This window comes from Embiotoca jacksoni, unplaced genomic scaffold (assembly GCF_022577435.1).
Source record: "Embiotoca jacksoni isolate LCO1_2020_lvr unplaced genomic scaffold, fEmbJac1.0.p SCAF_3, whole genome shotgun sequence".
Classification (NCBI taxonomy): domain Eukaryota; kingdom Metazoa; phylum Chordata; class Actinopteri; family Embiotocidae; genus Embiotoca; species Embiotoca jacksoni.
Genome location: NW_027185381.1, coordinates 7224373 through 7236966, shown reverse-complemented (window position 1 = coordinate 7236966; position 12594 = coordinate 7224373). Strand labels below are relative to the sequence as shown.

The following is a 12594-nucleotide window of genomic DNA, read 5'->3' as shown; positions in this document are numbered from 1 at the left end:
ACTATTTGGCAAAAGAAAAGTGTGTGTGTGTGAGTGTGAAACAGCCTAGAGGGGGTCTATATGAGGTGATATAGGTTGAAATGTGGAGGTGGAGGTGTGTGTGTGTGTGTGTGTGTGTGTGTGTGTGTGTGTGTGTGTGTGTGTGTGTGTGTGTGTGTGTGTGTGTGTGTGTGGAGGGGGGGGGGGGGTCGCTCCTCTGATGTCACGGCGGGATTATTTTAACAGGACCCACCCACTGGGACTTTGGCAGTTGATGGCTTCCGTAGTCCGGCTGGACTGACAGAGGCTCGCTTTGTATTAGTCAGTCATAAACTACAGCAGAGCCCTGAGTCACTACAATGCTTCTGTTCACGGTTGTGTTTGTCTTACAATGTTGTGAGGTGAGTGAGATCATCAGTCTCAAGTCATTATGACCAACGAGTCTTTTAGTCCAGTCTGATGAGCCGACAAACTGTGAATTCATCAAACAGCTCATTGGGCTGCAACATTGAGAAAGATGTTTACCTTGTAGTAAGCCAGACTTAAAAATTTGAGAATGTCCCAATGTAAACCACATTTTGTATTGTTAAACTAGTACAATATGTCTTTGTTCGCTCTTGCCTGAAACACAGTAAAGCAAAGTTAACATGAAACTGAAATGCGGCCAACATTTGATGGAAATATTTTCACTGCCAGCGGTGCAGGAGAGCGGACACACTCCTAAAGAAGAGTTCATGGCAACTTTCTGTAACACAAAACAATTCTGTTCCCTCTTTTTCCAGTGATTTGATTGGATGTTTCATGGCCTCAAGCTACTCCTCTATAACCTCAGATTGTTCCTGATTTCTTCTTTTCAATCTCATTTCAATCCAGCGATAAAGGCAGAAAATGGTCACAGAAATAAACAATCTGTCAGCCATTATTCCCCAACAAAACAAGTCCCACGTAGAGAAAAGGTGGACACTTTTTTTTAATATACTTCCAAATAGAGAGGTCTTCCTTTTGGTTTTGTGTAGAGCCCAAGCCTTTCAGACCCCCCCTCTCACATTAACAGCACAAACCCAGACAACACTGACTCTTTCACGTCGTCCTTTCCATGCTTCCCCTCCCTTTTCTCACAGGTCCATTTTCCTAAGCTAAAATTACATTACACTGCCGTTCTCCTTTCACAGAGAAAGGTCATAATTTTTCGCTGCCGCCGCCGCCACCCCTTGTCTGTTGTGTAGGTGTGAGTTTTACAGAGAGAGAGCCTGAAAAGTTGCAGTTATTGCCAGGGAGGAGGCCTCCCGCTGTCGCTCCACAAGCCGTTTGTTTTTTGTTTTTTTGGAGCATTGTACCGCCATACTCCAGCTAGCATTGGAGTGTCTCAGAGGGATGGAGAAGTAGATGGGGATTTGAAAAGGGGGCTAAAATTATGCAGCTTGCTTTCACACTGACATAGCCGGGGCTGAGAAATGGCTCCATAAAGCCTGTAAAAGTGTGTCCCTGGTGACTTCTGAAAAGTCTGTGGGGTAGGAACCCCTTTATAAAGCAGCACTGTCAAGGTATGTAGAGTTGTGGTTCAGCTCTCTGCTGTTTAACAGCGCTGGAGTTCGCAGGATTTTCTTATACAGACGGCTGTATTCACAGTCAGGTCTGTAAACATGTTGCCAACATGATCTCCTCCTCTTACGAACAGTTAGCGTGCTGTTATTAGGGAATTTTATTTGTTGAAAAAAAATTTCCTCTTAGGTATATTGTCATTTGCATTGCAACAATATTTGATTAGTTTAATTAACACTCTAATTTACAGTATGTTTGCCACACGGATACTTTAAAAGCTTTGTTACCAAGATACTTACTATAAATTTATTCTGCTAATTATATAATTGCAACATTCATTAGTTTCAGTGGCTTTTTTTTCAAGGTCTAAAAAAATCCCAGGAGGCCTGAGTCTAGAGATTTATGCTGATTTAGTACTTTGATTCAATTTGAGAGGATGTTGTTGTGATGTTTTTTGTCTGATGTTAATACTTCCTGTATCCTATAAACTAATTGATTTTACTGATGAGAAAAAAATACTTTACAGCCCGTACGTGCATGTAAAACCAGGTTTGAAGAAAGTGTCATGTGATGATGTACAATGAGTGATAAAATCAAAGTAGGCAGGGTGTCAGGTGTGGTTGGATGTACATACATTGGACTTTCACCTAGGAGATTGGTGTTCAAGTTCATGAGAAAGCAGTGAGGATTTATTTTAAGGAAACTTAATGTAATTAATTATGTTACTTCCATAAAATTACTTATTTTAACCCAAACCATGTTTTTTCTAATCAAGTAGTTTCTGTACCTAACCCAAACCAAACTGAAACCAAAATGTTTCACGAAACCTAACCGCATGGTTTTTGTTGCTCACCCCACTTATCATGCAACTTGGCATTCAGTGTCTTGCCCAATGACACTTAGGTGTATGAACAGGAGGAGCTGGGGATTGAAACACCAACCTTGTGATTAGTGGGCAACCCATTCTTCCAACTGAGTCACAGCTGCCCATAAGATACATTTACATCTATTACTGTCTATTCGTGCAACTACAACAAAATAATTACTGTCATTATTGATTAATCTGTAGATTATATTCAAATGTTATTTTAATCAAATTACTTTGTTTTATCCTATTAGGCGTCCTACACCAAAAGGTGTTTCATTCAAAATGATATTTAACAGAGAGGAGCATGAAATCCTCACCTTTGAGACACATAAACTACCAACTGCCCAGCATTTTTGCTTACAAATGACAATTATTCAATTAGCGGGACCGTTGATGAATCTTCTAACAATCAACTAATTATTTGTGTTGTACAACTTCTCCTATATTTAAATCCATGCTCTCTCAGTCCATTGGGTTGCTATCTGCATACATAAATGGAAAACTAGCATTTATCACAAGAACAAGTGCTATTGACCCTTGTGAGCGATGTAATTGCTCATCATGGTAATGACCGTGTTGCCATATGGTAAATTCCATTACACACTTAAAAGCTCTCCAATTCTGTCTATGGTTTACAACACCCTATCCTTCATGTAATTATACCCTGAAGCCATTCTGCCCTGTTGTAGTAGGCAGGGCCGAGCAGAGGAAAGAGGTGACTATCTTGAGCTCTATTTATAGTCGAGCTAACCATGGTTTAACCATGGGTTACATAAATAGGTGGTTTGTTTGGATTGCAAGAAGCGTTGCCATGACAAAATTGTAGAAGAGGAACACACACTCGGTATCCTTACTTCTGCAAAACAATTTAAAACAAGCAAAATATATCATTCAAATTGAGTGTGGACTGTTGTGTTTATAAAGTAATATAAACTCTAACTTTGGTCAAGCCAGTCTAGCTACGGCTTTAGATGTCGTGCATGTGATTTAAGGATTTTCTTCAGTGACCAACACAATGAGCGCGGCAAGAATCAACATCCCAAAGGCAGGATTCTTCATCTTCACACTCACTTAGAATAGGACTGAAGGAACTCTGACTCATCCTCACAGACAAGTCACAGGACACAAAGTCGACTGAGTGTCTCCAATCTTCCTTGCACTTGTGGTCAGCGTGTTTCTCTTCCTCAGCTTTTCCGGACATGTGTCGCTAGATCGAGACCAAAAGAGGATGGAGAAGAGGAGGAGGAGGAAAGGGAAAGACAACAGGGTAATTCATTCGGTCGTTCGTGAAAGAGAGGAAGACTCGGTTCCCTCCGAGCATTATAAATACAAGTGCAGTCAGTCATCAAATTATAGCCATCTGCATTGGCCTGAGACCAGGATTCTGCTTGATGCACAATAAAGTAGTGTGAAGAGGGGCGTGGTCGCTGAAGGGGATCAGAGACCATCTTAGGTGGTGGTTAGACCTCCACACACAGCCTGACACCAAGTGTTGCAGCAGCTTCACAGCTCCCGCTTCAGGAGCGAGGATGATCCTTTACAGATAATGATGCCTTGTCAGCTAAATCACCACAGCTAGATCCTATCTACAGCCAGCACCACGTCTGGGGAAGATGGAGACTATAGCTTAGTGTTATGTTGCCGGAGAAAACACGTGGTTTATGATGCACAATCCAATTCCCTCCCTTTCTGGTTTTGCTTCTCTTTCACCCTGCAGGTGCAGTTCTCTTGCACACCTATTAGAAAGTGCGAACGCAAAACAGGTTTAAGCAGGGGTGCCGAGACAAAAGGAGTGTCACAGAGCAGGGCATTTGTACAGATAGCATGTTGAAAATGTGCTTTTCCAACATGAAGCCTATTCTACACAGAGCTTTGCACGGCTTAGCTGGGGAACTAATGAATTCCAGGTCCAGGTACACTGCAGCAAGTAAAGCTTTTGTGTGTATCATTAGAAAATGTGCTCCTTTTCTGAAGGCAACAGCAGCAAGCTGAATTTGAACCAGAAAATCCCTAGGCAGAATTGTCTTGGCATCGCTCTCTCCTTCAGCTTTTTATCCCCATGCTCAGTGAACAATCCAACAAAAGCTTGGGTTTAAGAACCATGGAGCTCATTGCGATTTTCTTTGTTAATGCAATTGCCTGTAAGAAAAGATTCATTTTTCAGTTTCAGCCTGGAGGCTCCTGTGCAATTAGCACGAGTCTTTCATTTAGAGTACCTTAGCCTTACCAAAAACTCTCTGAACTGTACTATAATTGCCTTGGGCACAGTGAGTAGCCGCTCACAACGATAGCCTCCAAAGACTGACCGATAATTCCATCCGATTCAGTAATACAAGTGATATTTGCATGTTCAGCTCTGTTCTCATTGAGAATTTCTCCTAACTTTTCCTTTTTATTTGTTGTTGTTTCACACGATATGTTTAACAAACGTCAACATGTGACGATGTCAAAAGCTGTTTCTTGTGATGTTCATTTCTTAGACACCAAAATGGTGTCACTGTGACCGCAGAGGACCGGTGCCTCTCCGCAATGTATTCTCGAAAGTCCTTGTGTGTGTTTGTCGCTGCGCTGAGACCGTTCATCATTGACTTTGTTCATGACAGAGCAGCCATGGAACCAAAAGAAAATGCTTCTAAGTGAAATCACAAAAGCATGGGCGTGATGATAAAAGCTTTGCTTTCATCCTCGTTGACATCGAAATGGTCGTCTTTGTTCACATTTCCAATGTTTGTTGCAGATCTGGGATGGAAGGGTGCATTTACAGGATGAGAAACCAAAGGACAAATGTACGCTTCGGTGTTTTGAAGTTGGCTGCATGGCATTAATGTAGATGCAACACAGACACAAGCTGCCCTAAAAAGGCACACACAGACACACACACATTTGCTTGAGTCTTGAGAAAATGCTTTTTCCATTTATAGCAATGAATGTGAATGTTTAGTATCTTATTTTCTCCTCTTCTTTTTTCTGACAAGCTCATGTCTGAGAGGTTATTCTGTGAGATTTTTGCCTCGTGGCAGTACGCCCACCATCCTGCTCGGCTACTGGATGCTGCTGTTGATATAGAGGGAATATTTTGGCCCTCATAATCTTGTCGGAATGTTCTAACTTGGACACAGCGCTGTCTTTTTCTCTGCTTCACTATATCAAATATTCCAAAGCATTAGCATGGCATGATCAGAAGACTGTCTTCTTCGCTCTGTGCCAGTGAGTTTCTGTCTTGAACTATCACCCCTGTAAGGGCGAGTGGGTGACTAATGGAAAGCCCCCTCTCTATAGCTCCTGGCTAGGGCCATGGAAAACACATGCTGAGGAAACAGGGTCTTGGAGGTGGTCCAGTTTAATTTCAGAGCATGTGCACTGGGAAATAATTGACTTCCTCCTTGGTTTTACATTTTGTCAGGGGCTCCAGAGAGCACAGTCTGAGGCAGGTGGCTGAATTTGCATATCATTGAAAATGAGACAGCTCAAGCCTGGGAAATCCTGCAACCCAAGACTCCGTATGCCCGGAAAACCTCCGCAGGGGTAATGAGTGATGTCTCAGTGAGAGAATCCCTTTGAGGCCAGAGGAGCTCCTCTTCAGCCAGGAGCAGCTGGAGGACACCTGATAATATAGAAATCAGCTCATGAGAAAGTTGCACTGTAATGTGAGACTCTGAAAAATGCTCATCTAATTGGTTTCTTCAAACTTCCACATTAGAATTCACAGAGTTCCTAGTCAGCAGTTGTGGGATGAGTTTACAACATAGCATCTTCTGCAGGTGTCTTTTTATGTTATCCCACTATTCAGAAAGCAAGTGCAAAAAAATATCTGTGTTTGTTTGTGTCTGTGTGGACACGCACAGAAAATCTGAATTTTTTTTTCCAGTTATGTAGCATGCCTTTGACGTCTGGGCTAACATGATGCCTCTTTATCATCTTTACATGCAATGACCTATTTTCTCTCTTCACAGAATCCTACTTTGGGGACAGCGTCTGCAGTTTGCAAGCTGTCCAAGATGTGTCCAGCTTCCAGCTGTCACTACAGATGAAGACGAGTCGGCGAAGTGGGCTGCTGCTCCTGGCTGCTGGAACTGAGGACTTTCTGTTCCTTGAGCTCCAAAACGGGAAAATACAGGTGAGGGATTAACCATACTAAAATGTTAGCACTGCATTAAAGAAAAGGCACTCTTTTTATTGTCTTTTCTGTCTTCATGTCAACTCAAAGACAGAGCAGGACTTGAATAAAAACAAAACAGATGGAAACAACAATCACTTTGCCTGGTATTATGACAAAGTGTGGAATACACCCCTCTGTCCACTAGAGGATCCCGTGTCAGTGTCACATTTTGACGCCTATAGTTTTGAAAAGTAAGTTGTTTAAGTGGTTAATTTTAGGGAAAGATCAGGGTTTGGGTTCCAGTTAGTCATTTTACATTACTTATGTAGGTTACGTACTTAATAAGTTAAATATGTTATGCAACATACATAACTTACTTATGTTACTTAAAAGAAATCCACATTAACTTTTGCTTTCTCACAAACTCAAACCTTCCGTCCAGGTAAAGGTCCTTTGATTGTTCCATTTAACCACCCCCACCTCCTCCCAATGCATACAGGCTCTTTACTTCATCACGTGAACTTGTTAAAAGGCTGGCCACACATTTGAGTACGTTTTATGCCGAGGTGAGGCACCACTGACATGGCATCCTCTAGTGGACTGACAGGGGTGTTCCACACTTTGGCCTGACACTGGGCTGAATCACTCAATTTGCTCATTAGACAGTGTCTGTCTTATTGTACTAAAACAACTCAAACAAACTGAAAAGCACACTGATAGCTTACTTACAGATGTAGTTTCATACATATAATTTGAACCAGTGCTAAATAGTTATGGAAATCCAATGTCAACGTAAATCATCTCCATTAAAATGCATTCATTTGTTAATTTACACATCAAAATGACATCCATGTACAGCTAGATAATAATGAAATGATTCATCCCTCCCTTTAGTAAAATCCCAGACATATCATATGAAATTAGTGCATAATGGGCTATGAACAGTGTGGCTTTGAAAAGTAGTTTTGAGATACCACTTCAAGACATGACAAATTTCATTAGGTGTCCCTCTGAAAACAGTCTAAACTAATTCCATTTTTCTATTGTCTTCTCTAGTTGTCTCAGTGCAATGTGAACCAGGACAGTTTACATCTATAATTATAATTAACTGCTCATCAGCCTTGAAAAGCAGAAGAATTAACATCAAATCAGCCATAACAGAGATTCATGTACATATTCCCTAGAAAGGACAATATTGCTGCATTTTCAATGAGGTGAATTCTCCGGGTGTAATAAAAGAAAATATTACCAGCTTAGTCTTATTTTTTTTGTGATATGAGATACACTGAACAAATAGAGTTAAGGCTTTAGAAAAATTAAATTGCCTTATCTGTCAGGCATGTGTAAGTATTATGTAGTTCAGCATAAATTAAGGAAAACTCATATCTCTGATGTTATCAGAGAAACTTCTGGGAATGAGTTCATTTTTACAATTTAGCCTAGTCAACATTGAGAACATACCTGAGTAATTTTCTTGGGTTGTACATACACTGTTTGGATAATAAATGGCATTTATTATGAGAAAAATGAACATATATTGGAGCATTTTATGAGTCAAGGAATTAGCCCCCCATAAATGGTAAGTGAACGGGTCCAGAAATGGTCATGAGCATGGATTTGAATAGTTAAGGTGGTATTTGTTGTGCATTCAAGAAAAAGGTTCTTGCTAATAAATATTGACAGCACTGTACATACTTGTTGTAACTATAATAGTCACTCCATTTTAGGGAAGACTTTTGCCCTCAATCAAGTGTGCTTTCGAAATAAGAGATGCCACAAGTTACATTTGCGCAAATAAATACCCTTTGAAGCAACAAAATAAATTTACAAAAGCTGGAATGTGATGTAAGTTTTGAATTAAATAAGGTATTTTTGTTTCCCATAGGCACGGTTGAACCTGGGGGCTGGTGAAGTAACACTGTCCTCATCTCGAGGAGTACAGCTGAACAACCTTCTTTTCCACAAAGTCTCACTGGCACTGCAAGACGGTAAACTCACCATGACAATTGATGATCTCTTCACGACATATGTTCCACTGGACAACGATGGGGAAGAGCTCAATATTGACCTGGGCGTTTGGCTTGGAGGAACAGGAGACCTCGATGCTCCCTACCTCAGCACTGCCATTCCACCTTTCCGTGGCTGCATGACCGAGGTCAAATTTGAGTCCCATCAGTTTGATATTCTCAGCTCAGCGTTTAAACAATGCCATGACACAAAGGAGTCCTGCAGCAGTGAGTTTGAGGCTGGTGATGGGGAGGCTACGAGTTTTAGCACCCCTGATTCCTTTGTGTCGTTCCCCACCTGGAGCGGGGTGAGCGGTGCACCAAGGGCTGTGGAGTTCCTTATGAAAACCACCATTGAAGATGCTTTACTCGTGTTCCACCCTGGCCGAGAGTCAGACTTCATTGCTGTTGGTGTTGTGAAAGGCCATCTCAAAGGTATGCTGGACCTCGGCAGTGGTCTGGAGGTACTGGAGAATACTCAGGTGCAGCTAGATGACGATCAGTGGCACAGAGTTAAGGTCCAGGTCAGTCAGGAGTCCTTTGTTCTTAATGTGGACAGCCAGTCGTCCTCCCTTCCCCTGGACTCATCACAAAAACTGGACTTGGTTGGAAACCTGTATTTAGGGGGTATCCAGGGGAAAATGAAGGAAGTCTTTCATGAGAGCGGATCCTTAAGTCGATTTGAGGAAGAGGAAATGACAGCTGAATCCTTCATTGGATGCTTGGGGGAAATCAAAGTAAATCAGAAGGATAGAAGTCTGCAGGATGCTTTGGTGACCAAAGATGTTCATGTTAAATGTGAAGGAGAGGACTATGACTACTCAAGTTATTATGACGTAGACGCAACCACAACTTCCCCACCTGTCCGCATCCGATATGTTAATATGGACGTGAATGAACGGCATTGCTATCCAACAGACGACATGCCGGAGATATTCAAAAATGTAACAAAGCTTCTTGATGTCACTCCATTGCTTGTGCCTGAAGGTGGAGAAATTTTTCTTGATATCAACAACTTAAGGCCTACATTTGACCTCAGCGCTGCAGGAATGCGTCAGTCTCAGATTATCTTCACTCTCCAGAATGATCCCTGGTATGGCCTGCTTGATATGAACATTAACACAAGACGCACACAAAAGTTCACTCTTCTGGATGTTGCCAATAAGAAAATTAAGTATATGCATGATGGAAATGAAAGGCATGCAGATCAAATCCAGCTAGAGGTGGTAGCTCACAGTAACGGCTACCTTCCAGAGTGTTTAAAAACTCCTCGCGACTATGTCCTCCCTGTGGAAATTCTTCCCGTCAATGATATACCACAACTTAGTGGAGGAGAGATCACCATCACAGAAAACGGCCGGAGTCGTTTGAGCCCCAGCCTTATCAAAATCATGGACTCCGACACCCGCTGCGATGATTTAGTAGTAACTGTAACCTCCGAGCCCTACATGGATGTCGGCTACTTGGAAAATGGTCAGCAACCAGGAAGACGCATCTCAGAGTTCACCTGTAGGGAGTTGAAAAACGGGAATATCTACTTTGTACACAGAGGGGGTACGAGTGCTGAAATGACCTTGAAAGTGTCTGATGGACAGTCAGTAAGCCATTCAACTACTTTTAAGTTGTCTGTGACGCAGCCACATATGACTATTGTCACCAACACCGGCCTTCTTTTGTCTCAAGGGAGCAACGCATCCATTGGCCTTCAAAATCTAGCTATTCTCGCTCATCCTCGTAACGGAGATATTATGTACAACATCACACAACCTCTGATATTCGGGGAACTACAGATGATGACAAGTGATGGAATGTACAAGCAAGTCACAACTTTCTATCAATCAGATCTGGATCAAGAGCGCCTTAGATACTTCAGCACAGACTCAAGTGACCAGGAAGATACTGTGGTGGAGCGTATTCAGTTCAACGCCCACCTGGGGCAGTTCTTCCTCTGGAACCACACCTTCTTAGTCAAGATTGTGCCCGCCCAAGTGAGAGTTTCTAATCTGATACCTCTGGAGATGGAGGCCGGTGAAGAGCAAACAATCGGACTCACAGAGCTTCAGGCCGAAGTAAAAGGCAAAAATCCAAATCCAGAAGCTGTCAAATACATCCTTGTCAAGCCTCCAACACTGGGTAGTCTCTTAATGTCAGACAAAGAGTTGGTTGAGGGAGACGTATTCACCCAGAAGGACATTTTGGACAATACTGTTAGCTACAGGGTCCGGGTGCTAAGAGCTGTGGACAGTACAGACCAGTTTCAGTTCAGAGTCTTAGCCGAGGATCAGTACTCTCCTCTTTACACCTTCCCAATCAACATCATTGCCAATGCAAATGCTCCTGCTCTGACAAATGAGAGGCTAGTTGTTTTGCAAGGTGGTGAGCATACTCTGAACAAAAAATTCCTTTGGCTTCAATCTCCAAGTTCTACAGATTTTGTGTATCATGTCACACAAGAGCCAAAGTATGGGCGACTGATGAGGGACTCCCCAGCCGGAATGCAGAGATTTGAGGGGGCGATTAGGGTTTTTAGTAATGAAGACCTCCAGCTCGACAGGCTGATTTACAAGCATGACGGCTCCAAGATGAGCAGCGATGAGTTCCATTTCTCAGCAACTGATCAAGGAGCAGGAGGTTCAGAGAATCAGGAAACACTCAGTGGTGTTTTCAGAATATCCGTCCAATCCAAGAACGAACATGCTCCAGTGAGGATTGTGGATAAAGTCTTTAATGTGGTCCGCTACGGTCAGCGCCTGCTGACAACTGATGTCATTCAGTTTAAGGATGATGACTCAGGCTTAAATGACACTCAAATTGTCTATGCTCGTGAGGGAATCCTCTCAGGCAACATCGTCTCAGCTACTAATCCATCACAGCTCCTTTTCCGCTTCACGCAAGCCGACCTGCGAGATAAGAACATCCTGTTCATTCACCATGGAGCAGATCAGGAGCGCTTCTCACTCCAGGTGTCCGATGGCTTCCACAAGACCACTGCGCTGCTTCAGATCCAGGCAGGCGACCCATACCTGCGAGTGGTGAACAACACAATCATAGTCATCGACCACGGAAGCACCAAGACCCTGAACACCACGCTGTTGAGTGCTGACTCCAACATGGACATCAGAGACGACAGTCAGATCAAGTTCCAGGTCACGTCACCACCCAGCGATGGCAGGATTATTGTGAGTGGGATTGAGGCCTCAGAGTTCACCCAGGAGGACTTGAAAAAAGGTGTTGTGTCATATGAGCACAATTATGAGAGCATGAGGTCCAAGGACTCCTTCAGCTTCACCGTCCAGGCAAGAGGACACTCTGAAGAGGGCTCGTTCAGGATTAAAATATTCAAGCAAGGTTACCTCTCTGAGCCGGAGGTGATAACTAATGATGTCATCATTTCCTATGAGGGAGAGCACACCATAATCAGCGAGGATCATCTCAAGGTAATGTTGCTGCTAATGTTGAATTGTTGTTGTGAAAAACAGATTTATTTTAATTACTGCAGACTTTTGCACGAGCCAGAGCTACAGTTCACATATCTACAACTTAAAACTTTGCTGACATTCAATTTGTGCAGCACACAGTTGTTGTTATTCAACACGACACATTCAATATTTACAGAGTTTGGCAGTAACTACATGACATTGTCTTTTTCAAGTTTGTTTTCCCTTTGTGAAAAAGATCTTTCACATGACTCGTCGAGCATATTTTGTTGTTTTGTAACCCTGCCTCTAATCTACATTATAACCACATGAAAGGAGAGCTAAATAAGACTGTACAGTTGCTGCTTTTAATTTGGTTTATGTATTACATTACACTCTATTAAGTGTGGAAAACAGAGCACTAAGTATCCCCTGAGGAGCTTCCTGAAGCCCTCCTGAAATTTATAAGATGAGCCTGCTTGCACTTCATCTTGAAAGCAGTTAAAGAGGTTTAAATTATTGGTCCATTCATAAGACACTTTCTGTATCTAATGGATATATATATTGACTTTCAAAATAATGAGGAGAATTTCTGAAAGTAAAATATTCTTTCTTTTGAACTTAAGTTTCATAATAGCATACTCCTCCTAAATCTGCTGTTCTGACAGTACACATCCCACCAAA

At 42.3% G+C, this 12594-nt stretch overlaps 1 protein-coding gene across 1 annotated transcript in view; it reads left to right on the top strand.

Annotated features, from left to right (window-relative positions):
• The window catches only part of cspg4 (chondroitin sulfate proteoglycan 4), a 67728-nt gene that overhangs the window by 30809 nt on the left and 24325 nt on the right, over positions 1-12594 (top strand). Inside the window, exons 2-3 of the mRNA XM_069163223.1 lie at positions 6343-6506; positions 8374-11931. Of these exons, the coding sequence (XP_069019324.1) occupies positions 6343-6506; positions 8374-11931 (3722 nt within the window). The remainder of the gene's footprint in view (positions 1-6342; positions 6507-8373; positions 11932-12594) is intronic.